General features: G+C 40.5%; 1 protein-coding gene across 2 annotated transcripts in view; it reads right to left on the minus strand.

Moving 5' to 3' along the window:
• Nucleotides 1–3: 3 nt before the first annotated feature.
• Nucleotides 4–23,465, minus strand: part of rpgrip1 (RPGR interacting protein 1) — a 29,233-nt gene continuing 5,771 nt past the window's right edge. Inside the window, exons 9-25 of one of the 2 annotated variants that reach the window (XM_076288965.1) lie at nt 22,880–23,026; nt 22,656–22,729; nt 20,758–20,966; nt 20,040–20,146; nt 19,893–19,943; nt 16,026–16,205; nt 15,783–15,900; nt 15,111–15,566; nt 14,306–14,472; nt 11,587–11,941; nt 6,879–7,090; nt 2,727–2,781; nt 2,324–2,418; nt 1,942–2,131; nt 1,750–1,834; nt 1,064–1,191; nt 4–632 (exon numbers count right to left, since the gene is read on the minus strand). In XM_076288965.1, the coding sequence (XP_076145080.1) occupies nt 505–632; nt 1,064–1,191; nt 1,750–1,834; nt 1,942–2,131; nt 2,324–2,418; nt 2,727–2,781; nt 6,879–7,090; nt 11,587–11,941; nt 14,306–14,472; nt 15,111–15,566; nt 15,783–15,900; nt 16,026–16,205; nt 19,893–19,943; nt 20,040–20,146; nt 20,758–20,966; nt 22,656–22,729; nt 22,880–23,026 (2,757 nt within the window). In that variant the 3' untranslated portion in view covers nt 4–504. Of the gene's footprint in view, nt 633–1,063; nt 1,192–1,749; nt 1,835–1,941; nt 2,132–2,323; nt 2,419–2,726; nt 2,782–6,878; nt 7,091–11,586; nt 11,942–14,305; nt 14,473–15,110; nt 15,624–15,782; nt 15,901–16,025; nt 16,206–19,892; nt 19,944–20,039; nt 20,147–20,757; nt 20,967–22,655; nt 22,730–22,879; nt 23,027–23,465 lie in introns of both variants that reach the window. The other variant, XM_076288964.1, reaches the window with a different exon arrangement.

Genomic DNA, 23,465 nt, shown 5'->3' on the forward strand with positions numbered 1-23,465 from the left:
AAAGACTTTCGAAAAACTGTTTATTGACGATGCATTCACAAACTGGTTTTGCAATAAAAAAATAAATAACAGAATTGTGTTTCCCCTTGTGTTCTATTCAGCATCTACCTAGCTAAATGAGATCAGCCTTACATCGGCCTTTAACCCTTTCACTATCCAGGGGCGCGTTTCCCAAAACCATAGTTGCTAAGTAAGCAACTTTGTTGGTTGCAATGCAATTTCCCATTGCCAACCAACTAAGTTGCTAACAGGTTAGCAACTATGGTTTTGGAAACACACCCCTGGTTGATTATTAGTGTGGAGCACAGCAAAGAATGACTTCTAAAAAGAAACATGGTTGGCAGTTCTCGATCATCAAGTATAAATCCTCCTAAAAGTGGTTGTGACTGAGTATTTTCATTTATGAGATTTGTGCAATTTTTCAGATAGGCCTATACTCTCTTCATATACCGGTATGTAAAATTGCCCCTCTTGATTAACTCTAGGCTCAACATACTGTAGGCTTTACAATTCTTCACTCTCATCTCCTTCTCTTTTGAAGTATTCTTGGTAAATCCCACTTAAGGCTGTAGCTGCTTCCAAGGAGACTTTAAGTTGACCCATGACCTCTTCATCTTCACTCATGCTTAAAACTTTGAGAGAAAAAGTAACTCAATTAATCGATTTATGGCATTATCACAGTACAATTGGAACCCTAAACAATCCTACAATTTCTAAAATTTTGACATTTGACTGACAGCCACACATTTGGTCAATCCTACTCCTTGATCAAGAAAGGATGTACAGTATAAACTATTTCAGAAACATTGGGCGATCAATCACACCATATTGCAAGTACCCCTGAGGAAAACCCCATATTTTATTGTAAGGTGTAAGCTTTTTACGTTTTTCAATCTTTGATTTTTCCCAGGTGCCTAAAACATGTGCATGGTTAGGTACTATATATGATTTCTGTTTTGTATGTTGATTACAAATTTACAAATGCAGTTTTTGAAGTTAACAATCAGACTATTCAGCATATAAAAAAAAAAAAATATATATATATATATATAGAACAACTTACTATCAATTGGCTTCTCCGTGATATCATTCCCAGTTAACAGTAGCTCCTTTAAATCCAGATAAGCATATCCAACATCAACACATTCCTCTTGTTCATTTAGTGGCTCACTCACAACAGTGAACTTCAGCCTGTATGGGGTGAAATATAAGGTCAATGATATTGCAGCACAACTGCAGGCCTATAGGTTTTCAGTATGATGTGCAACACAGAGGTACTAAACAAATTGAAATGACATAATTCAAACCAATGCTTTCTAGCTTGGGTAAAGTATTGTTGAGAGTTGGGCCCTTCACTGATTAATACTTAGTAACTGTTCACTCAGGTGATGCAACTTATTAAAATAACTATGCCGATACTTACATTTGTGGTAGATTGTGCACGGCACATAATTGCCTGTCATGTTTAAGTAAACTTGTCTGTCAGCAGTTTAAACCATAGCAATGTCCTTGGCAATATAAAAGTGCAAGATCCTTATTTTCTCTAACATAGTTTGGAAATGGTCCATATAACAAGCAATGTGTTGTGAGAAGCATGTGGAAAGGGACTAGTTTCCCCATTAAACAACTTTTAAAAACACAGACAGCAGTATACATACATCACAGGGGTTTACCTTTTATCAGTAGCCCATTCTTAGCAGTAGTATATGATTTATATGATTATAAATATTCCTACTAGCACAGTCTTACCTTCCTTTGTTTGGGTCCGTTCCCTCCAACATAGTATACAGGTAGTGCCTGAGTGGTGCTGAGTCTACACTGTCAACGTAGATCACTAAAGGAAAGTGGGAACCAAAATTAGGCATTTGTCATGTTCTGTAAATTCAGACACCATAACCATTTCATGACCCCCAAACACAGCGTTTTGACTGGGTTTCTTACCCCTTAGGAAATGGTAATGAATTTCCTCTCCATCAACAGGCTTCCGAAGAGAAAGTGGTGTCTCTGTGGTTTCCATAGGAATGCCGAGGAGACGGTATTCTACATACACACGTTGTACAGATTGATCCATGGCAACCCGGGAATTGGGATCAAATGAAAGTGAAAGAATCTCCACCCTAACTGTGTCCCCCTGAAACAGAAATGACATACACACAACATATGACCTTTAAACTTTACTGATTAACTAAACCTAATTTATTCCATTACATAAAAACATTGCATAAGCAAAGCAGAGAAAGAAAAGAAAAGTCTGAGACTGAAAGGTATCCATCCATCCACCGATAGTTTCTAAATCAAGAAACTATGTCCATATTTTCTGTACCTTTCTCCTTGGTTTCAATGAGGGTGGAATAATGATGACATCACTGCTACTGGAGGATCTTGATTTGTCAGATTCTGAAGCTTCAGACACCTCATCTGACGTAGAGAATTGTATGAAATAAAAGTACATTAATTTTAAAAACTTTTATCCAACACAAGAAACTGTCCATTGACGTACACATTACATACCCCAAAAAAGTAATTGGCTTTTAAATGGTTTAACATGATTAGAATTCCTTCAACAACTTTCTAGGCAGGTCTAGAGATAATGCAAATAAAACTGACAGAATAATAAACTTTGTATAAAATAAAATATGTTTTGCAGTGGAAGACCAATGAGTCCATAATGCACCAATAAGATGACCTGTGGTGGTGGCCCCAAATTAAGTGAATGCAAAAAATACCTTTGCTGCTTTCATCATCTTGCTGTTCCTCCTTTTTCTGAACTTTGCTGGCTTCCTGTTTGAGGGGCAAGGACATAAAAATCATATTAAGATTTTTTTTTTTGCTATCTCACTTTACTAGTGAATTGTTACTATAGAGATTAGTGTTTCATGGAGCAGCTGCTAGACATGAAATTGTGCACAAACTGCCTATTTCCCATGCCAGTACATAAATTCTATCCTATTTTTTGATATGCCAATCACATCATGGCTGCAAGTAAGTAAGTACAAACCTGTTACAATACAGGTTACATTTGTAAGACAATTTGTTATACTTATAAGATAAGTAGATAACCTCACATCCTCAGCCCTCACCCTGAACACCGGCGTACCACAGGGCTGTGTGTTGAGCCCTCTCCTTTACTCCCTCTTCATCTACGACTGCACACCTGTACATGGCTCTAACACCATTGTCAAGTTTGCAGACAACACTACAGTGATTGGTATCATCAGCAACAACGATGAAACGGCCTACAGGAAGGAGGTCCAGCACCTAAAATCGTGTGTTCACCGACAACAACCTGGCTCTCAACACCAAAAAGACCAAAGAGCTCATTGTGGACTTCAGGAAGTCAAAAGCTAGCACACACACATCCATCCTCATCAACAGGACTGAGGTGGAGCATGTCACCAGATTCAAGTCTCTGGGTGTCCACATCTCTGAGGACCTCTCTTGGACCCTCAACACCTCTACCCTGATTAAGAAGGCTCACCAGCGTCTCTCCTTCATTACATTACATTACATTACATTACATTACATTTGGCTGACGCATTTTTAGCCAAAGCGACTTACAACATGGTAACAATTTTAAGTTTTAAAGCGATTCTCAACAATTTTTAGGACAATTTAAAGAACAGTTTAAAAACAGTAGAGTACAGTAAGAATAAGTGCATCGGTGAGTGCTGTTACGTCTCAGTTCAAGACGGCTGGTGAGTGCTAGGATCAGCAAGACTTGTTGTGAGTGGTGCTATGAGAGGAGATGTTCTCTAAAGAGCTGGGTCTTCAGGAGTTTTTTGAAAATGGAGAAGGATGTCCCTGCCCTTGTAGGAACTGGCAGTGTGTTCCACCAGCGAGGAACAACAGATGAGAAAAGTTTGGTTTGGCCTGAGCGTACCGGTGGTAGAGCTAGACGTCGTTCGTCTGAGGAGCGCAGCTGTCTGGTAGTAGTGTATGTCTGTATGAGGGCATTCAAGTAGGTGGGAGCAGAACCGGAGACTACTTTGTAGGCAAGGGTTAGAGCCTTGAATTTGATGCGGGCCGCCATAGGTAGCCAGTGTAGCTGGATGAGCAGCGGGGTAACATGTGCCCTTTTGGGTTGGTTGTAGACCAGGCGCGCCGCTGCATTCTGGATCATCTGAAGGGGTTTCACTGCGCAGGCTGGGAGACCTGTCAGGAGGGCGTTGCAGTAGTCGAGTCGTGAGATGACTATCGCCTGAACCAGGAGTTGGGTAGCATCTTGAGTCAAGTAAGTCCTGATTTTCCGTATGTTGTAGAGTGCAAAACGGCATGACCGGGCGACTGAGGCAACATGATCTGAGAAGTTCAGTTGGTTGTCGAGAACAACTCCTAGATTTCTTGCAGTCCTGGTAGGTGAAACAGACAGGGAGTCAAATTTGATGTTGATGTCGTGGTGTATGGTAGGTTTAGCTGGGAGGACCAGCAGTTCAGTCTTTGAGAGGTTCAGCTGGAGGTGGTGTGCCTTCATCCATGTAGCTATGTCTGAGAGGCAGTCCGAGATCCGTGCTGAAACCAAGGGGTCATCAGGTGGACAGGACAGATAGAGCTGTGTGTCGTCTGCATAGCAGTGGTATGAGAAGCCATGTGAACGGATAATCTGTCCCAAGGAGGTAGTGTAGATAGCAAAGAGAAGGGGGCCCAGCACTGAGCCCTGGGGGACCCCTGTGGTGAGATGGTGAGATGCAGATAGTTGACCAAGCCTGTGAGGTAGGATTCAAACCAGGAGAGAGCAGAACCGGAGATTCCCATGTTAGCGAGTATAGAGAGAAGGATGTGGTGATTAACCGTGTCAAAGGCAGCCGATAAGTCAAGCAGAATGAGTACTGATGACCGAGCGGTCGCCCTGGCTTCTTTTAAGGCTTCTGTTACAGACAGCAGAGCCGTTTCGGTAGAGTGGCCGCTTTTGAATCCAGACTGATTTGGATCCAGAAGGTTGTTCTGTGAAAGGAAGTCAGAGACCTGTTTGGAGACTGCTCGTTCAATGCCTTTGGATAGGAAAGGCAGGAGTGAGACAGGGCGGTAGTTCTCGACTTGAGCAGGGTTGAGAGAAGGTTTCTTTCTTCTGAAAGAAAGAAGGTTGAGAGAAGACCTTCTTCCTGTGGAGACTAAAGAAGGTCTATCTGTCTCCTCAGATCCTGGTTAACTTCTACCGCTGCACCATCGAGAGCATCCTCACCAACTGTGTCACAATATGGTATGGCACTGCTCTGCGTCTGACCGGAAAGCACTGCAGAGGGTGGTGAAAACTGCTCAACGCATTAGCGGTTCCTCATTCCCCTTTATCGAGGCTATCCAGGGCAAGCGATGCTTGCGTAAGGTGCGCAGCATCATCAAAGACTATTCTCACTCCAATCACAAACTGCTCACCCCACTCCCCTCCGGGAGGCGTTACAGGTCTCTCTGCACCAGAACCAGCAGGTTCAGAGGAAGCTTCTTCCCAGTGGCTGCCACCCCAAGTGTGTATCCCTCTGCCTGGCACATTCTTGGGGAGGTTTTATTGATAGAATATGTGAATGAACCAAGGTCGTATATAGAGTTAACATTGGCAACATTTGTCATTATGATTATTGTTTTCTTTTTAAAACTAGTAATAGTGTTCCATAGCCCTGCTCTTCCCCTCTTTGTGTTATTGGTTTCCTTTTTGGCATTGATTAGGGATGAATAAATTAGTAAAATCTATGCATCATAAATCTATGCCTGCAAAAATATAAAAACAGTATTAAAGCCAAAAACAACTGCACCCTCGACTAAGCTATGACAAGTTTGAACTAAGTCCTTATTTCCTCTTTTCCAGTGCAGAAAGACTATAAATGTTATTGTTAGCCGGCATTACCCCATCCATATGCCACGCCCTGCCTGTATGAAATCATGTACTGGCATGGGACGTGGGGGTATAAACAGTATTAAAGCCAAAAACAACTGCACCTTAGACTACTGGTCCTTATTTCCTCTTTGCTCCTTTCCTCACTCAATCATGCCACCCACTATTGCTGCCCAATTGACATCATCATGTGCGCTCTCTCTCTCTCTTTCTCTCTGCTACTCTGAATGCACCAAAGTGTAAACATTAGAAATATTATCAATAAAAAGGTTTCTTGTATGATGCTCAGGAATGGAAAACTAGTCATTTCTAATCTATGTATGGCAAATCAAGACATATTGACTAATCTTAGGTCCTGTACTTTAGTGCAGTATTTTGCAGAATGACTTGTTTTCACTAAAAAAATGTTTGTTCTGTCTTCATGCAATTAAGGCCTTGTTTGGTATTTTTAGCAATATATTATTTGTCTGTACAATTACAGTTCCAGCGCAGAAAGACTATAAATGTTATTATTAGAACTTAAAAACAGACATGCAGGGCGTTATCCCATCCATATGTCAACACGCCACATGATTGGTACGATGTATTCACATGTCGACTTTTGGCCGCGGAAGGTGCAGGATATGTGTAGACAACTGCCATTTTGGCTTTACGAACTAACCCCATGCATTTCTATGGAGGATTTTTTTTAATTGATCTCGAGAAACGGAGATCTGTGTGAAAAATTGACGGAATTCCCCTTTAACAATTTGTGATTAGGCTACAGCGGCAAGTGACTATTTTGGACAGTGGTGAGTGACAGGCTAATGTAGTATAACAATAACAATTTATGTTTTTATATGGGGGGGGGGACATGTCCGCCTCAAAGTAGGCTATATTATGATTACGCTGTTGGAAAGAACCCACTGGCACAGTGATGATTAGATTAGTAAACTAGTCCATGCAGCACTTATATACAATGTATGAGCAGGATCAACATAGCAAACATTATAAATACAACAACAAATGCTTTTATCATAATAACGAGTCGGCTTTATGAGATAAACACAATTACCTTCAACCGGGGTTTTGCAATTGGCCTCACTGTTGCATCTCGTCCTTTGTCAACCAATTCCCTCTTCTTGATTTTTGGCATTTCCCTCTCTGGCTGATCCCTCTCTCTGTGATATTGCATTGCTTTCACTGGCTGGAATGGATACTTCCATCTCAGTGACACTCGAACGATCCCCCTGGTATCTCCGGCTGAGTCCCTTAGTGTGTAATCTCCTACAAGCACAAACATTTACATCAAAGTAAAAACACTGTTGCTGTTGCCCTGGCCTCCTAGCTTGATTACTCTCTGGGCACACTGGCCACCCATACCCATACTGCCTGACCACATCCCCAGTCTGTCTTTGTGGTCGTGTAGAAATTGAAATAGCAGAACTATTCAAATAGTCAGTGCTTTCTATATTCAGTAGATCCTGACAAATATTTGTCCATCTGCTGTGAAACAATTTTTTTGGGTATCTGTGCAGTGTGATTGTCATGGGTTTAATAGTTCATATTAGTATAATGTTAATATGAGCAGTGGATGTTTTTTTTTATTTGAAGTCAGAATGTGTTTATTCCAATTTTTAGAGGCTGTGTCTGACAAAAATAAAATGCTCCAATCTGACACTAATCCTGCTGTACACCAGTATCTGTCTCCACTTGCAAAATACACACAGATAGGCAACATTTTTAATTACTTCATGAAACCCGTAAATCTTTTCTGCCATTTAGCCAAACACTCTAAATTACGCCCTATACCCTCTATGAAACAGGTAACTGAACTGTGGCAAGATAAATTTACAACCATCGTCCATCAGGTTTCATCTTGCACCAGAAATATGAGACACCATAAATTGTTTGCAAAGCTCATGCCCTTAATTCCGGTTCCTATCAAGTGATCATCTGCATTTTCCTGCTCAATCCATTTCCTTATCTCCCCTCTTTTTCATTCAAGTGAACTGCACCCAATTTTCTTAACATTCACAGGGTCCCTCATACATACCTACCCTTTAGATTACCATCTCTACCTGTCCTTACATGTTTTGTGCCTTTGTGCCAATAGAAAACAATGTGATCTGATCAGTAGCTGCATGTATGACATACAAAGCAAGACAGAAAAGGAATAAGTTAAACATATTTTCCTTACTTAAGTATTTATATTTTACCTATTTTTACCTACTCTTCCTACTTACAGTATACTTTACCTACTACAATGTGTTTTCATATGTTGCGTTTAATACTATGGCAAAACTGCTGGACAGGCCAACTAATGGACTCTGAACTATAACTGAACTTTGAAATTTATTGCTGAAGTTCAGCTATTTAGTGGATCGAAGTGTAGTAGAGTTCCTTCTGTTTGCTTTGTGTTCTTTCTGTAGTGTTGCTTTGTCTTCCAAAACATGCCAACATTTCTTTGGCCTACCTGCTCCTTTTCTTCTAAAGTATATTTTTGTTGGGCATTTTTGCCTTTAATCTGATAGGACAGTGAAGAGACGGTCAGGAAGCGAGTGGGAGAGAGATGGGGTGGGATGGGATCGGGAAATGACTCGAAACTGTCTACAACCCAGGTCCTCATGGGCACTTGGACCCGAATGGTACAGGCTCTGTTCCCAGTTGTGAAAAAATATATAATGTCCGCAACACTGCTGACATTGACTCCCATATATTTAATGCACAACAGGCAATGCTATTATTATTGGGGGCCAAGCAGCTAATCTGCGAGGCAACCCATAGTGATTCTACGTTTTCTTATTATTATAACGAAATGCTCATTTGCCATTGAACCATACAGTAAAAAGTTGGGAAATTTGGCACATTGATTCGGTACAGTAATATGATTAATTTCACTAAGTTTCATGTCAAGTGCTCTAGCGCCACCAATGTGTCAAATTTTGCATTACATCTATGCGATTAACATTTCAACCGTACACATTGAGGTATATTTGGAATCCTTGGATGAGGCCGAACTCAACGCACCCCATGACGTCAATATCCGCCATGTTGGACCTTCCGCCGTATTGGATTTCATCAAAAACACTTTTCACAGTTTTCACAGGTCACAAAGTTTGTCCAATTTTCACGAAACTTGACGCAGATGATCGTCAGATCATGACTCACAAACGCATTGCGTTTTTGGAGCCATATTCAAAACCGAAGCCGCCAAACAGGAAGTGAAGTGAAATCTCCGCAAAGCTTTCACGTATCAAAACCAAACGCGGTACATGGGGTCATGACCCAATAAGGAGGAGGCTCAATAAATGTGATGCCTTTTGACCCATAGGTGGCGCTATAATTAGCAAAATTACATTTTGGCCTGTAACGGGTGATGTGTTTGGAATTAAAACTTAATAGTGGTGTCTGTTAATACTGTGGGAGGTACTAAGGCCGAGAGATGTGAATATTTGATGTCAACGTAATTGATCCGGCTGCCATATTGGATTTAATCAAAAACACCTAAAAGGTCACAAAGCTTGTCAGATTTTCACGAATCTTGACGCAGATCATCGTCAGACCATGCCTCATAAACGCATTGGCGAGATATAAACTCGCCAATGCGATATCTCAGCAAGGCTTTCACGTATCAAAACCAAAGTCGGTACATTGGGTCAGGACCCAATAAGGAGGAGGCTCAATAAATGTGATGACTTTTGACCTATAGGTGGCCCTGTAATTTGTAATTATAATTATAATGTTTGTCCAATTTTCACGAAACTTGACACAGATGATCATCAGACCATGCCTCACATACGCATTGCATTTTGGAGCCATATTCAAAACCAGTCGCCCGTCAAAGCAAAGCCGCCAAACAGGAAGTGGCTTCATAATTCACCAAGACTTTGACATATAGAAACCAAAGTTGGTACATGGGGTCAGGATCCAATAAAGAAGAGGCTCAATATATCTGGTGACTTTTGACCACTATGGTGGCGCTATAATCACAGGAAATGAGTTTATATCTCGCCAATGCTTTCACATATCAAAACCAAACTTGGTTCATGGACTTAGGACCACATCCTGAGGCTATAATTTGCAACACTTTCTCTTATCGACACCAAACTTGGTACATGGACTCGGGACCACATCCTGAAGACGCTCAATATATTTAGTGTCCTTTGACCACTAGGGGCGCTATAATTATCAACACTTTCTCGTATTGATACCAAACGTAGTATGTGGACTCGTGACTACAACCTGAGGATGCACAATCATGGTGACGTTTGAGGTATGCATATGTGTGGCAGGCTATTGGGGTGTGTGGGGGAGAAGGTTTATCTGTGTATATGTGTGTGGTGGGGTGGGGGCACACAATAACTTTTTGCTTAACGTCTGTTCCCAGTTGTGCCACAGCGCCCCCTGGCTTACCTGCGCTTTACTAGAAATTAAAATATGATCACAGACAAGGAAGGGCAAAAATACATCAAAATGTATTTTAAAATAAAATATAAAATACCCTAATTTTAAGTGTATCAAAATAAACTACAAAAAGCAGTAGCCATGCCATCATGTATCAAAATAAAATACTGTAATGATCTGAGCCTAGCTGTATGACTGTACTCCCATAATGCTGTGCGTGTGTGTGTATAATGTTGATGTTGGTTGTAGTATGAGTAGTGGCGTTTGCCTTGTCGTGTATGTGTTAGCTGGTATGGTCTTTCTTTGTGTTGTACCTCATGTGTTTACCCCGTGTATTGTATGTGACTACCCTGTTTGTGTATCGTGCTTGTTTAATTGACCTCCCTTGTGTTGCCTGTTTATGACGTTCGTGTGTTTTTGGTGCGTAACCAATAAAGACCATTTTGAGACAACCTTGCAGATTGTTACAATACTGTATTTTTGTATTTTGAAAATATTAAAAATACTCTTTAAAGGCAGCATGAAATCACTTGTCAAACCATCTGTCTATTTACCGTAATCTATTCCTTCATCAGTACACTGGCTCTAATTAAGTTGACACAGTTTGAGAGCGACAGCTTTTCTCTGCCTATGAGACATGCCATACTCTAAATCTGTAAACTGTCAACAGATAAACTATGCTGACCTGCCTGTTACATCTCATAGCCTAAATAATGTATCAGAGATGTACTCAAAAAGTCACAACTGAACTTGTAAAGCGGTACAAACTAACCACCAAACCAATTGAGAGAGCCATTGTTTTTCTTTAGGCAACTGGGGGCAACTTGTTGAGCATGTTGCAGGGCAACCACAGAACATGTTTTCAGAATGAATGATCATGTTAATTTGCCTATTGATGAGTAAAGTTCTCATGAAAAATAAGTTGCCCAATATCAAAGGGAATGTATCAGAATGATTAATTTGCCTATTTATGAGTAAAGTTCAAAAGAAAAATAAGTTGTCCAATATTAAAGGAAACGTGCCAGAACGTGCCAGAACAATAGGTGCAGGTGCGCTTGCAGTAATGAATGCTATGGTACGCACATCCATGTAGAGAATCCCCAAACCACGACAATACTGAGGAACACTGCCCAGCAACATTGCTCAGAAAGGTGCCTTGTGTATCATTAGCTTTGGAGGACACATACACATCACAGTCAAAGTTGATCCAAAGTTCTATCAAAAATAGGCAAACCTTTAAGTGTAGGTGAGCATGTAACCATGTGGTTGAGTGAGTTTATTGTGTGTGTAAGTCACCAAAAGTATCGATTTTACAAAAAATATCTGTCCAAATATAACCACCACTCACTCACTACCACAGTATTGGCACTACAAACCTTTAATTGGTCTACCAGTTGCCAGGGCCTGCAGCGAGATGGATGTCTTGGCCAGGTACGCAGGTGGCATCTGATCCTCATGGTCATCGTACAGGTAAACCCACAGTTTGCTGCAACACAGGTACTCACACACATCTGAGGTTACAGTCATTTGATAATTTGACACGTCCTCAAACACAGGATCTGAAGTGCAGTGTATGACAGGAGAGGAATGAGGAGGCAGGTCATACAGCTGGTAGGTTAAGTAAGCATCAGGAGGTTGCTCCGGCCAGCGTGCTCTGAGACCAGTACAGCGATCTAGCACAACCTCCAGTTCATTTGATGTTCCTGTGTCATGTTTCCCCAGCTCCTGTGACTAAAAAGTGGAACAAGTTACATACATACATTCCACACATTCCACACACACACACAAATATAAACATACTGTACACATTAAAAAATATTTGTGTAAAATTCACATTTATTTTATGTTTACTTAAATAGTATTTGTCCTAATAATTATATATAATGTATAATTTTTTCCTCTATTGTAAAATATTGCAGTTTTTAATACTCTCATATTCTAACATAAGCCCTACCACTGGACCTGTCAGTCTCTGTACTGTTGTCCTGTTGCCACCCCCTCCCTTTGCCAATCTGTAAGCTCCACACCTTGTTTAGTTAGTGCAGCAGATTTGTAGTCTGAACCTTTGCTGTTAGCAGAGCAGTGTTGTGTGTAACGCGTTACAAAGTAACGAGTTACAGTAACGTAACTACTTTTTCGAGTAAAAAGTAGTGTAACGTGCTACTACTGAAAATTTGTAACGTTGAAAATTTGTAACGTTGTAACGTAACGTAGTTCCTTTTTCATATCGGCCCAACGTTACTTTCCCAGGGACAGATTTGAAACCGACGCTGCTTTCTCAGCTGCGCGCTTGCGCAATAGGCACAAGCTCCACACGGCAGCCTACGTGACAGAGGCTGGTAGCATGAAGTGCAATCATAGCTCCACACGGTACGTGACAGAGGCTGGTGGCAATGAAGAGCAATCATAGCAAGCGAGACGCAGCCAACGCTAACTTCTGAGGGATGGAGGTATTCACATTACTCGTTGAAACTAAGGGGAGGAATGTGAGTGTTAGTTGTAGCCTACACTGTGCCCTGATTTTGTCCACTGCCGTTAACTCAACTGCCAGCCTATTGATACGATTTGCACTAGCATTGCACCAATTTCGGAGGAGCGCCTGTTTAATGAAAGAGTATAAGGCTATAAAATAAGCCCTCATATATTTTGTTCACCTATATGCCCAAGATGTATCGAGGCTATGTTATTTGATATTGTTTCATAGGGCTTTAGTGGTGGTGTTGAAGCCTATAAGCCCAATGTTTTCTTGTCAAGTGCTCTGTTTGTGGCATGTATTATAATAAAGAGCCCAAAAGAAATACCTGTTATGTTCTCCATAGTACAACTTTATGTAGGCCTACACATTTAGGAACAGATAGGGTTCTGCCCAAAGTCGAGCAACATAAAAGTAACGTAAAACTAACGAGTAACGTAAAAAGTTACTTTCCATAGAGGGTAACTAAGTAAAGTAACGGGTTACTTTCTTGAGAAGTAACGAGTAACGAACAAACACTACTTTTTAAAAGTAACTTCCCCAACACTGTAGCAGAGGGATAGCAACAGGAAGATGAATGTTGAAATGTTTCTGTATTTCTCTCTTATTTTCAATGCTCAATGTTGACAGCTATGCTATTGTTTAAAGTGTAATTCCGGAGTAATGAAGCATCAACAACTTAGTAAGTGTACTGGGAGTTTATTAAAAAGACTGTTCGTTAATCTGTACGCTACAGTGTGGGGAAAGTCCGTACAAGTCGATTACCGAATACATCGGAGTTCAGTTCAAGCAGGAAAATTTGAAAATGTATGGGTGACCGAAGACGGTAGGTAAGTCTTGTAAAGGAGTCTCGCGGGACACTTACTAAGTTCTTGATGCTTTGTTTTATGTGTATGGACCCTATTCATACTACTGCTGTGGTGCTATTTTGAGCATTACTAATGGTTAAAAGATGGCGGTTTGGATTTGTTTAGTGATTGGCTCTTTGTACTTGCACTGTTAGCCATCTGGGCTGTAAGTGCTAAAGCCGGTCAAACTCGGAACTCCTTCGATCAACGTAATCCAGCTTTTGAGGGGGTGTTCGATTTAGTGAAAAAGACCCTGGGTTCAAATTGCTCCGTAATTACACTTTTAATGAGTAGTATGTGCTGTTGCAAGATATTTTTTGTGTATATCAAGATAAGGTACGCTCGTTTTATTAAAATGTGTGTTCATTTTACTAAATTGTACTTTCATTTTCATTTTTGTAAAATGAGCACACGATTTAGTAAAATGATTGCACTAATAAAAAAAATAGCACACTAGGTTGTAAAACGAGCACACAATATGCTAAATTGTGCGCACAATCTAGTAAAATGAGACGTCAATTTAGTAAAACGAGTACACAATCTAGTAAAATGAGACGTCAATTTAGTAAAACGAGTACACAATCTAGTAAAATGAGACGTCAATTTAGTAAAACGAGTACACAATTTAGTAAAGTGAGAGGTCAATTTAGTAAAACGAGTGCACAATTTAGTAAAGTGAGCACACAAATAGTAAAATGAGCGCGGGTTCTCTTAATATGCAAAACATTTGGCAACGAAAGCTCTCGGGCTCCGTAAATTAGGTAATTGTATCACCTCATGGACGTGTTCTCTCCAGTCCTGTGGCTGCTGAGTCATTCTGGGTCCTGTTAGTTCCTCCAGCTGTCTGGCAGCAGCTCTCTCCAGCCCAGCCTTCCTTGTTCCAGTGGGGGGGTAAAGTCGCACCCAGAACTCCAACACCCCAAGGATTGCCCCATCCTTCCCTATTCCACAGTGTGCGTCATAAATGATTATCAAACACTACATTAAACACTGAATTGAAGGTGCTATATGTAAGACATTTATTGTAATCATAAAATGACCATAATATGCCGTCAGAGATTAAAGAAGCATGCTTTCATGTTTTCAAATACTGGCTTCACTAACAACAATGGTACAGCCAGGATATTCACAATTCAATCCTGCAAATACTATTTATGTTTTGAGTTTGTGTTTTGGCCTGCTGCGCCACTTTCAGCCAATTTAACAATCACACAGGCATTAGCATTTCGTCTTTTGGATTGCCAGATTAGCCTACTTAATGCTTTCAAATGTATTGATTTTGGACTGCAATGCCCATTTTAAACCCTAGTGGTCATTCTTATATATAGCACCTTTAAATTGCACTTAAGTGTATTTGAGGAGCATGTACATGTAATATGTCACTCAAGCAGCATACATATTTGCATGGTCCCAGATAAACTTCGGACTTGTTGTTTTGGTTGGATGCTGCTATGTGCAAGTGAATCTAATCCAAATTAATCTAAATGAATCTAAAACACAAATCTAATCTATCAACCTTAAAACTCCTGTACCGGTCAGGCTTTAATTTCTACACAGAAACAAAACAATATATACTGACCTGTAATGTTTGTTGTACCACTCAGTTGCTCCCCTCTGTGTTCCATTGCATCCAACAAGGAAATCTGTGCTCGACCGCAGGTGACAAAACGCACCCCACCAAGCTTCTGGTGAAGATCTGTCATGACAATGCCCCCCAATGCTGCAAGTCTCGCTAAGTCCGAGGGGGACAAGGCGTAACGAGAAGTGAAGCCGTAGTTGGGCTGGACTCCAGTGACCAGTGGTGTTGAATGTGTCTCAAAATCCAACAAAGCATATGTGCAGAAGGTTGTCACCTCTGTGAGTACTTTACGTTCCTTTGACTGTGTCTGTCCCATGAGTCGTAGACCAAGGGGGGTGAAGGTGGCCCCCCGAAGATGAACCTCAAGTAGTGACTCCCCTCTTCGCAACTGAAAGACTGCATTATCTTCCTCGACTGGAAACACATTCTCTTGATCTTTTTCTAGCCACATGTACTCTGTTGGTGTGGAACGTTTGTAGAATTTAGGACTGTATGCCAGTTCTCTGAGCTGAGCTGAAACATAAATAAAACTAAACAAAGTGAGTTGGTACTAAGAATAAACTTGATAAACTTGAATGATTCTGGAACACAGTGACATATGGTAATACTGTAAAAAAAAAAAAAAACTGTTCCACTGTTTGTGCATCACGTCCAACGTGCAACAACACTTACCCTGTAATGTGATTATCTGTCTCATTCTGTTTTTCAGCATTCTCTCTTTCTCTGCCACTTTTTTCTGAAGCTGTTGTTTCTCAGTATCAGCTTTGTGAATGACCATGTTTAGTTCAGTCTGCAAAGGTAAACGAAAGCTAGAGTCAGCTAACAGAGAGAGAGAAGCACTTAGGGATTATTAACATCCTCAGAGTGTAAATAGACGTAGAGTGTGAGTTATTGTGTGTGCATTGATGTACAAACCTGTAGATCATTACTGATCCTGTGTTGTACCAAAAGCAGATCTCTAGTCTTATGCAGTTCAAACACTGTCTCAGCATAAGACGCATGTAGACTGGCCATATCACGAGACTGGTCTACCCCTTTTCCCTTCGAGCCCAATATGTGTGTCCCCTCTTGGCTCTCCTGTTGAAGCCTGAAGGCCTAAGAAAAATACAAAACAAAAACTGAGCCATTGGGGACTATGCTGATGAAGCAAGTTCATCATGCCCAGGTTACAGTATATTTTCATTAGCTGGTTGGATAAAACCATAAGCTTCGGCACAGAGGTGGTTATAAACTTGTTAACCCTTAAAGGAGTACCGTCACACCGGTGTGACAGGAATGTTGGGAAATGAACATTCTAAAGAATATCTGGGTTCATTGAATTCAACATAGAATATTAGAACCTTTAATTGTTGCGGAATGGAATCTTATGTTAGAATGTTCAAAAACCTACACCTTTAAGTCAACCCAGGATTCCCCCAGCTGGTTAAGAGCATGTTCACATAAAAGAGTTGATGTTGGACTTTGTTGGCAGCAGATGGACAGGTCTAGTCTAGAGCAGTGGTTTTGAAAGTGGCGAGAAGGCGCCAAGGGGCTTCAGCAAGTTGGAAGGAAGAATAAAAGCAATAAATAAATAAAGCCACTACAGAGAAACCAATGGTAATACTAAAAACATGAAGAATCAAAATCTGGCTAAAACAGACAGCCAAAATCAAAAAGGAAAGCTGGGCATAAAAATAATGGGTTTCCTAGATGTATTTTAATGGATTTATATTCATATCAGCGTCTCACTAAAATGCTTCCTGTCTTCCTAAGATACCCCCCCCAACACACACACACACATACACACACACACACACACACACACACACACACACACACACACACACGCACACTCCGCCCACTATCCCTGTACTTGTGGTCCAAAGAATGTAACACTATTTTCCAAGAGAATTGATTGGTCATTGGGCTGTGCTTTTTACATTATGATCCCTTATCTCTAACATAGCCTGTTCCAGAGTGGGTTAAGAGTTCAGTATAACTACACACAGAGATTTGCCTCGGTAAAAGAGAACCAGCTTCATATTACTGAAAATCAAGGGTGAAACCTGAAGTGACCTTGTTTACCCCCAAACCCTGACTAATACTAAGAGGCCCCAGATCTGCAATAGCATATAAATGCGGCCATCCCTGCATCCTATATGCCTCAGACATATACAGTAAGGCACATAATGCTACATTTACATGTATTCATTTTGCAGACACTTTTCATCCTTTCACTTTTTCACTTTCAAGTGACTTACATATTTCAATTCTATTACAAGGGACTACATTATCCCAGGAGCAACTTGGGGATAAGTGCCTTGCTTAAGGTCACAACGGTGGAACCCATTGGGGAATTGAACCCACAACTTTTTCAGGCAACTGCATGCTAGCCCAGCTCCTTAACCACCACTACGCTATCACCACTCCACTACATGGTAAAGGGTCCTATGTTCCCAGGGTCTTTTGTTCTCTCTCTCTAACTCTACTGCACATGAACAATCCTGTGCCCCAGCTCTGTATTTGGTTAATATGAGATTAATTGTTGTGGAAAGGAGTGCTATGCTCCCCACCAAGGCTGTATATATTGGGCCTTACTGGGGAATTTATCAAACATCAAACACATGTGATGGCCTATGGAAAAATGAAAAGTAATACATAGCGCACAGTGGCGGGTGTGGGGGGTTGGAAAAGGAAAACTTTTACTAAGAATGTGAAATGGTATGGAGGGAGGTGGGGCATGCTTCCACTCGTGTTAATTCTCCTAGAGGGTGTAGGCTTTTAGAAAATATGTAATTAGGCTGTTCATTTCTAATTAATGTTACAGGCCAAAATACATCAGCCATATACTTGGTTCATCTATACATTATGACTATGTATTGAGTATGATATGGAGGAAGTTGAGACATGTTTCAACTCATGTTACTCACATAGAGGGTGTAGGCTTTTAGAGAATATAGTTCAGGTGGTTCAATTACCACTCTGGTTAATAATCTACCTTACTGCTAGAGGACAAATGTATCAGCCATTGGGCTTGGTATGGAGGAAGGAGGCATATGCTACAATACCAATGGGCATGGAGTAAGGTATCATATGTTTCAACTTGTGTCAAGTGTGTCCTTCTTTGTAGCATCCGCTTCTACATTCCACAATGGGGTGAAGTTCACCTCGTCTAAATAACAATTTCCTCATTAGCATTACACTTGAGGGTGAAGATATTTAGGCACATCAGTTTGTCAAATACAGGAACTTCAAGATACATAGCCTTATGATTCTCTTGTTCAGTTCTGCACTGGACTTGAACACTCATGTCATGAATTAGGAACCTCAGGCACAGATATTGTAAAAACAAAACACATATGATTTTGGCTTATTACTGGTAATTATAAAATGGTTCTCTGACAGCTCTGTCATTTTTTTCTGTGAAGGATTGGAGTTGTAGGCACTTGTTCTTCTTCACTCTTTATTGGACCATTCCAACCTCATCAAAAGGTATAAACTCCTCAGGCACAACTTGTGGTTTCCCACCACTGGAGTCATGCCTAGTAGTTCTAATGAATTTAGGGCAGTTGATGGTGGGAACATGAGCTATACCACATTATAACACTCACCAGACAAATTACTACAGTAACACTGTAAGATTTAGTAGTTCTGGTAGTGTATAATACCTCTATGATGATCTGTAATACCTCTATAATATCCTTACTCTCTAGTGTACTCTATAGTACAGCATTACTTCTATAGGATGTCCCAAAGTACTATAATACTTAATAGTAGGTCCCAAAATTACTATAATATAATATAAGTACTATAGTTCAATTTTGTAAGGGGTGTTTTAATATAGGAAAAGGAGATTTTCCCATCGACAAATGTGGACTATTACAATCCATTGTTGTAGTCAAGGTAGTGAGAATGAGTTATGATTGATGACCAGCTAACCTTCTCTGATCACGTTGCATCAGTTGCCCTGCCATGTACAACATAAGACATGTACAACATGATCACGTTGCATCAGTTGCCCTGCCCTGTACAACATAAGAAAAACCAAGCTGTACTTGACTCAGTATGCTACCCAACTTCTGATACAGGCCATGGTCTTCTTGCAACTTGACTACAGTAACGCCCTCCTGAAAGGCCACCCAGCCTGCATGTGAAACTCTTTCAGTTGATCCAGAACGTGGCGGCGTGCCTGGTCTTCAATCAACCCAAAAGAGCACACCCCACTGCTCATCAAGCTCCACTGGCTGTAGCTGCCTGCATTACATTTAAATGGATAATGCGCTTGCCTGGTCTCCAGTTCTGCACCCACTTATTTGAATGCTCTCCAATGAACACTGCCTGGCTCTGCCGCTCTTACACTCATGGCAATCCAAACATTTCTCATTTGTAGTTCCCTGTTGGTGGAACGCACTACCAGCTCCGACCAGTTCCTACAAGAACAGGGGCATCCCTCTCTGTCTTCAAAAACCTCCTGAAGACCCAACTGTTCTGAGAATACCTCCTCTGCACTACAAACAACTGTGCATGCTGAATCTAGCACTTATCATTAGACACCTTCCCTTGACTTTACTTTGCTTGAACTGTCATCCTTTTTTATGCAAGTAATACTTATTGCAGCACTAACATGTCCTAGCCGCACTGTACCTTGTACTGATTGTTTCCGCTTTGGATAAAAGGGTCAGCTAAACCCCTTTGTGAGTTTTTCTACCAAGTGTGATGCTTTAACCACAAAATTATCAATTTGTGTGTTTAACTGCCCTGCTAAAATGCCTAGAGAATTGTTTTTTTGTTTGACAAACTAACCTTGATTTGGAGTAAAATTTCACTCAGGTCTTCAACACTCATGTCAAACACCTATATATGAGAAAGAGATCAATTGACAATTTACAATACACACATGCTATGCTAATGCATAAAAGCCTTTGTCATAGGCACTTTATAACATCTTACATGAGTCACAGAGTCCAGTCTCTCTTGCAGTATTGTCACCTCTTTTCTGTGCATCAGAATTTCATTCTCTAATCGGCTGTGTTTCTCCCGCAGCGCTTCCACCAGAACTACATGTGGACAGAACACAAGGGACATCGCCGAGTCATTCCTGATCTTCCTTAAAGGAACCGTATGTAAGAGTGTTATAACACTAAACCATCCATTTGTATCCGTAAAAGTAAATAAAAACTAATTTAAGACTACATTCTTGATACATGCATTCATTGTTGGTACCCTCAATAAAGGATTGAGGGCATTGTATCTGTCCATTTGTCCTTCACATCATTACTATAAACACTTGTTACTGCATGCATTGATGTGTGGACAATTGCAAACTAGTCATCATGATCCCGGTGGTGCAGTTAGTAGCATCACTGCCTTGTATGAATGCAACCCAGGTCAGATATCCGACCACACCATGTCTCTGTACCTCGCTTTGGATAAAACCATCTGCTAAATGATCAATTTGTACCTTTTGCTAAACTAAACCTTCAATTATAAAGTAATTTTTTTCTTTCATGAGATGCAGGTTTGAAATGACAAATGAGTAATCCCTTACAAAAACAATTGCAGTTTCATGAACAATTCAGTATCAAGACCCAGACCCAGACATCTGAATGGCCCCTGAGTCCACAGCTAATTCATGCAACGCTGGTAGACTCAGCTTGTCAATTCTTACCCCTTTCGTGTTTCCTCTCTTCGTCCAGCTTTCTGATTTCCAATCTCATCTTCTCCTTCTCTTCTCTTAGCATGTCTTTGTCTTGAGTGTCAGCAGAAAACGTCTCATCCAGCCCCTGTGTGTCCTGTTTCCAGACCACCAGCCCAACCTTTTCTGTTGTGCTTTCTTTTTCCAGTGACCTCTCCTTCTGGCCTTGTGTTGAAAGAGTACTAAAAAACAACAGAATGGATGTAAGAGCTGGGGGAAGTATTCATATCCATTAAGTAAAAGTACAAATACAGCAACGTCCAATTTAAGCTACAGAAAAGTAGCCTACCAATACAACAATAATTCTCTACAATTAAAGTCCTGTGTGAAAAAATACTAAATAAGTATAGCAGTAAACTCTTGGCCAGTTGAAGTTTTAAAGTAAAAGTACTGGTTTGGTTCCTCTGACAGATATACTGTATTCTTGTAGATTAATACTGAGTCATATCCATACCTGTCAACACTCCCGTTTTCCCCGGGTTCTCCCGTAGGCCTATTTCAATGTCATCTCCCAGCACCCTCCCGTTTTGTTATTTAATTCTCCCGGAAAACTCCCGTAATTTGCATGGCCATCAAACTTCATTTTAAAATTATTGATCCATTCATTTTTTCTGTTAGTCTGACATCTCTCAGGTTGCCAGATAGTGTATGAACTACACCCTACACATACACGATCACTTACTTTCAATTCCAACCGTTTTGTCATAGGCTAAAACCTGGCAACCCAAAACAAGGCGACGACTGCGCAGCCTGAGTCTCGCAAGCAAGCGGGCTAGTTGAATAGCCTACTCCAGAACTACATGTAGCTGTTGTCAAATTATTGGCAATTTAAGTGATTAACACATCACATAAACTGTTATTGAGTGTTGTTGATACACAATTGGCAACTTGTGTCCTCGGAACCGAATCTGACAGTAAGCAGCTTTGGAGTTTTGGAAGTAGGCTGCAGGCAGGCAGGCTGGTGGATACATTATGGCAGTGTTTTTCAACCTTTTTTGTGCCACGGCACACTTTTGACACTTAAAATGTCCCACGGCACACTAACATCCTGTGTGAAGAAAAAATAAACATACCATAGCCTAAAATTTCAAATAATACACAGATATGGCCTTATTATGGCTTCTATGCAAGGCCTGCTCAATAAAACAAGCGCCCTCTGTTTCATTTGTAGGTGACTATATCTAATTTAATTGTTGTTATGAACTGGATATGTGATGATTCTGTGAATACTGGATATGGGGCCCCCGTTGTACAATGCCTGCATACCACAAATAGTGCAATCATACAATCAATGAGAGCACATGGTTATAAATTCTTTGATGCAACAGTTGCTTTTCTGGAATAGTGAGTGACATTTGGGTAATTTTCACCTGATGATCTCTCACGGCACACTAGTGTGCCCCGGCACAGTGGTTGAAAAACACTGCATTATGGCATGCATAGGCTTTCGGTAAGGTAAAAGCAACGGCCGAAATGCAGTGTTGAAACACGTGTATGAAACATGTTAAATATGCAAACACTGATCCGGTACAAACACTGATTGCAGCCCCCCCCCCCCCAAAAAAAATAAATAAATAAATCTCCCGTTTTTGAAAGCTACATGTTGACAGGTATGGTCATATCCATCTGTATAATGTAAGAGTCCCCCATTTTCCTAGTAGCCTACTGAAGAAATATTCTTCATATTCCATGGATTCCACGAAAATCATGACCAGACACGTCTCAAATGAAATAACTCAAACACAAGCAGGCTTGAGGCAGGCTTTAAGAGTAGCCAGCAAAAGTCTCATAGAAGACAGGCAAGAACACTCGTTATAATAATGCTTCATTTGTGCATTTTTGGCTCATAAATCAGAAGTCCTCATTATCACCTTTCCACTAGTGTGTTGTAAGATTGTTTCAAGATATTGCGCTCTTCCTCCAGATACGAAACACGTTCCTTGAGCTAGAAATAATTAGGGATAGAATACAATTCAAGGATTAGGGATAGACTGAAACTCAAATGACTCAATTAGCTTTAAATAAAACAGACATAAAAACAAATAAATTCAAAGAAGGAAAGGTTGGTACATAACAGTGCTTGAAGGTGCAGTACCTCCTCCTGGCTTTGTAATGACATGCTGGCGTTGGCCAGCTGATTCTCCAAAGTCAGCCTTCTCTGTGTCTCTTCTTTTAGTTGGATATTCAGCTCCTCCACCTTTTCCAAGAGTGTCTCCTGACTTTCTCGAAGAGCCTTTTCACCCTAATCCATAACATTATTCTTAGGGAAACATCTTCAAGACTGAGCAAATAGAATGTTTACAGAAATGTTCCTATTAGTTTACAAATCAATACTGTACTTAAATTGTATTGAAAACATAGGCATGAAGGGAAATCCTTATCAAGGAAAGATTATCTATGACTGATCATGCTGATTCGTTGATTTTGACAAGTTGCAAAGTTATGGTAAATTTGAATCTATGTAGTACAACTTTCACACAAGGTATCCCAATGGAAAGGACTTTGAAAAACAAATATCAGAATAAATATTCTCTATATAAATTAGGGTAACACTTTACTTGACAGTATCAATATAAGAGTGGCATAACACTGTCATGAACACATGACACTGTCATGACACATGAACCCTAACCCAAACCCTAATCCTTATCCTAACCTCTAACCCTAATCCTAACCCTAAC

The sequence above is a fragment of the Alosa pseudoharengus genome, unplaced genomic scaffold (assembly GCF_046254945.1).
Source record: "Alosa pseudoharengus isolate Yale_2024_CS ecotype anadromous, Long Island Sound unplaced genomic scaffold, YU_APseudo_1.1 YU_APseudo_1.1_scf_17, whole genome shotgun sequence".
NCBI classification, from domain to species: domain Eukaryota; kingdom Metazoa; phylum Chordata; class Actinopteri; order Clupeiformes; family Clupeidae; genus Alosa; species Alosa pseudoharengus.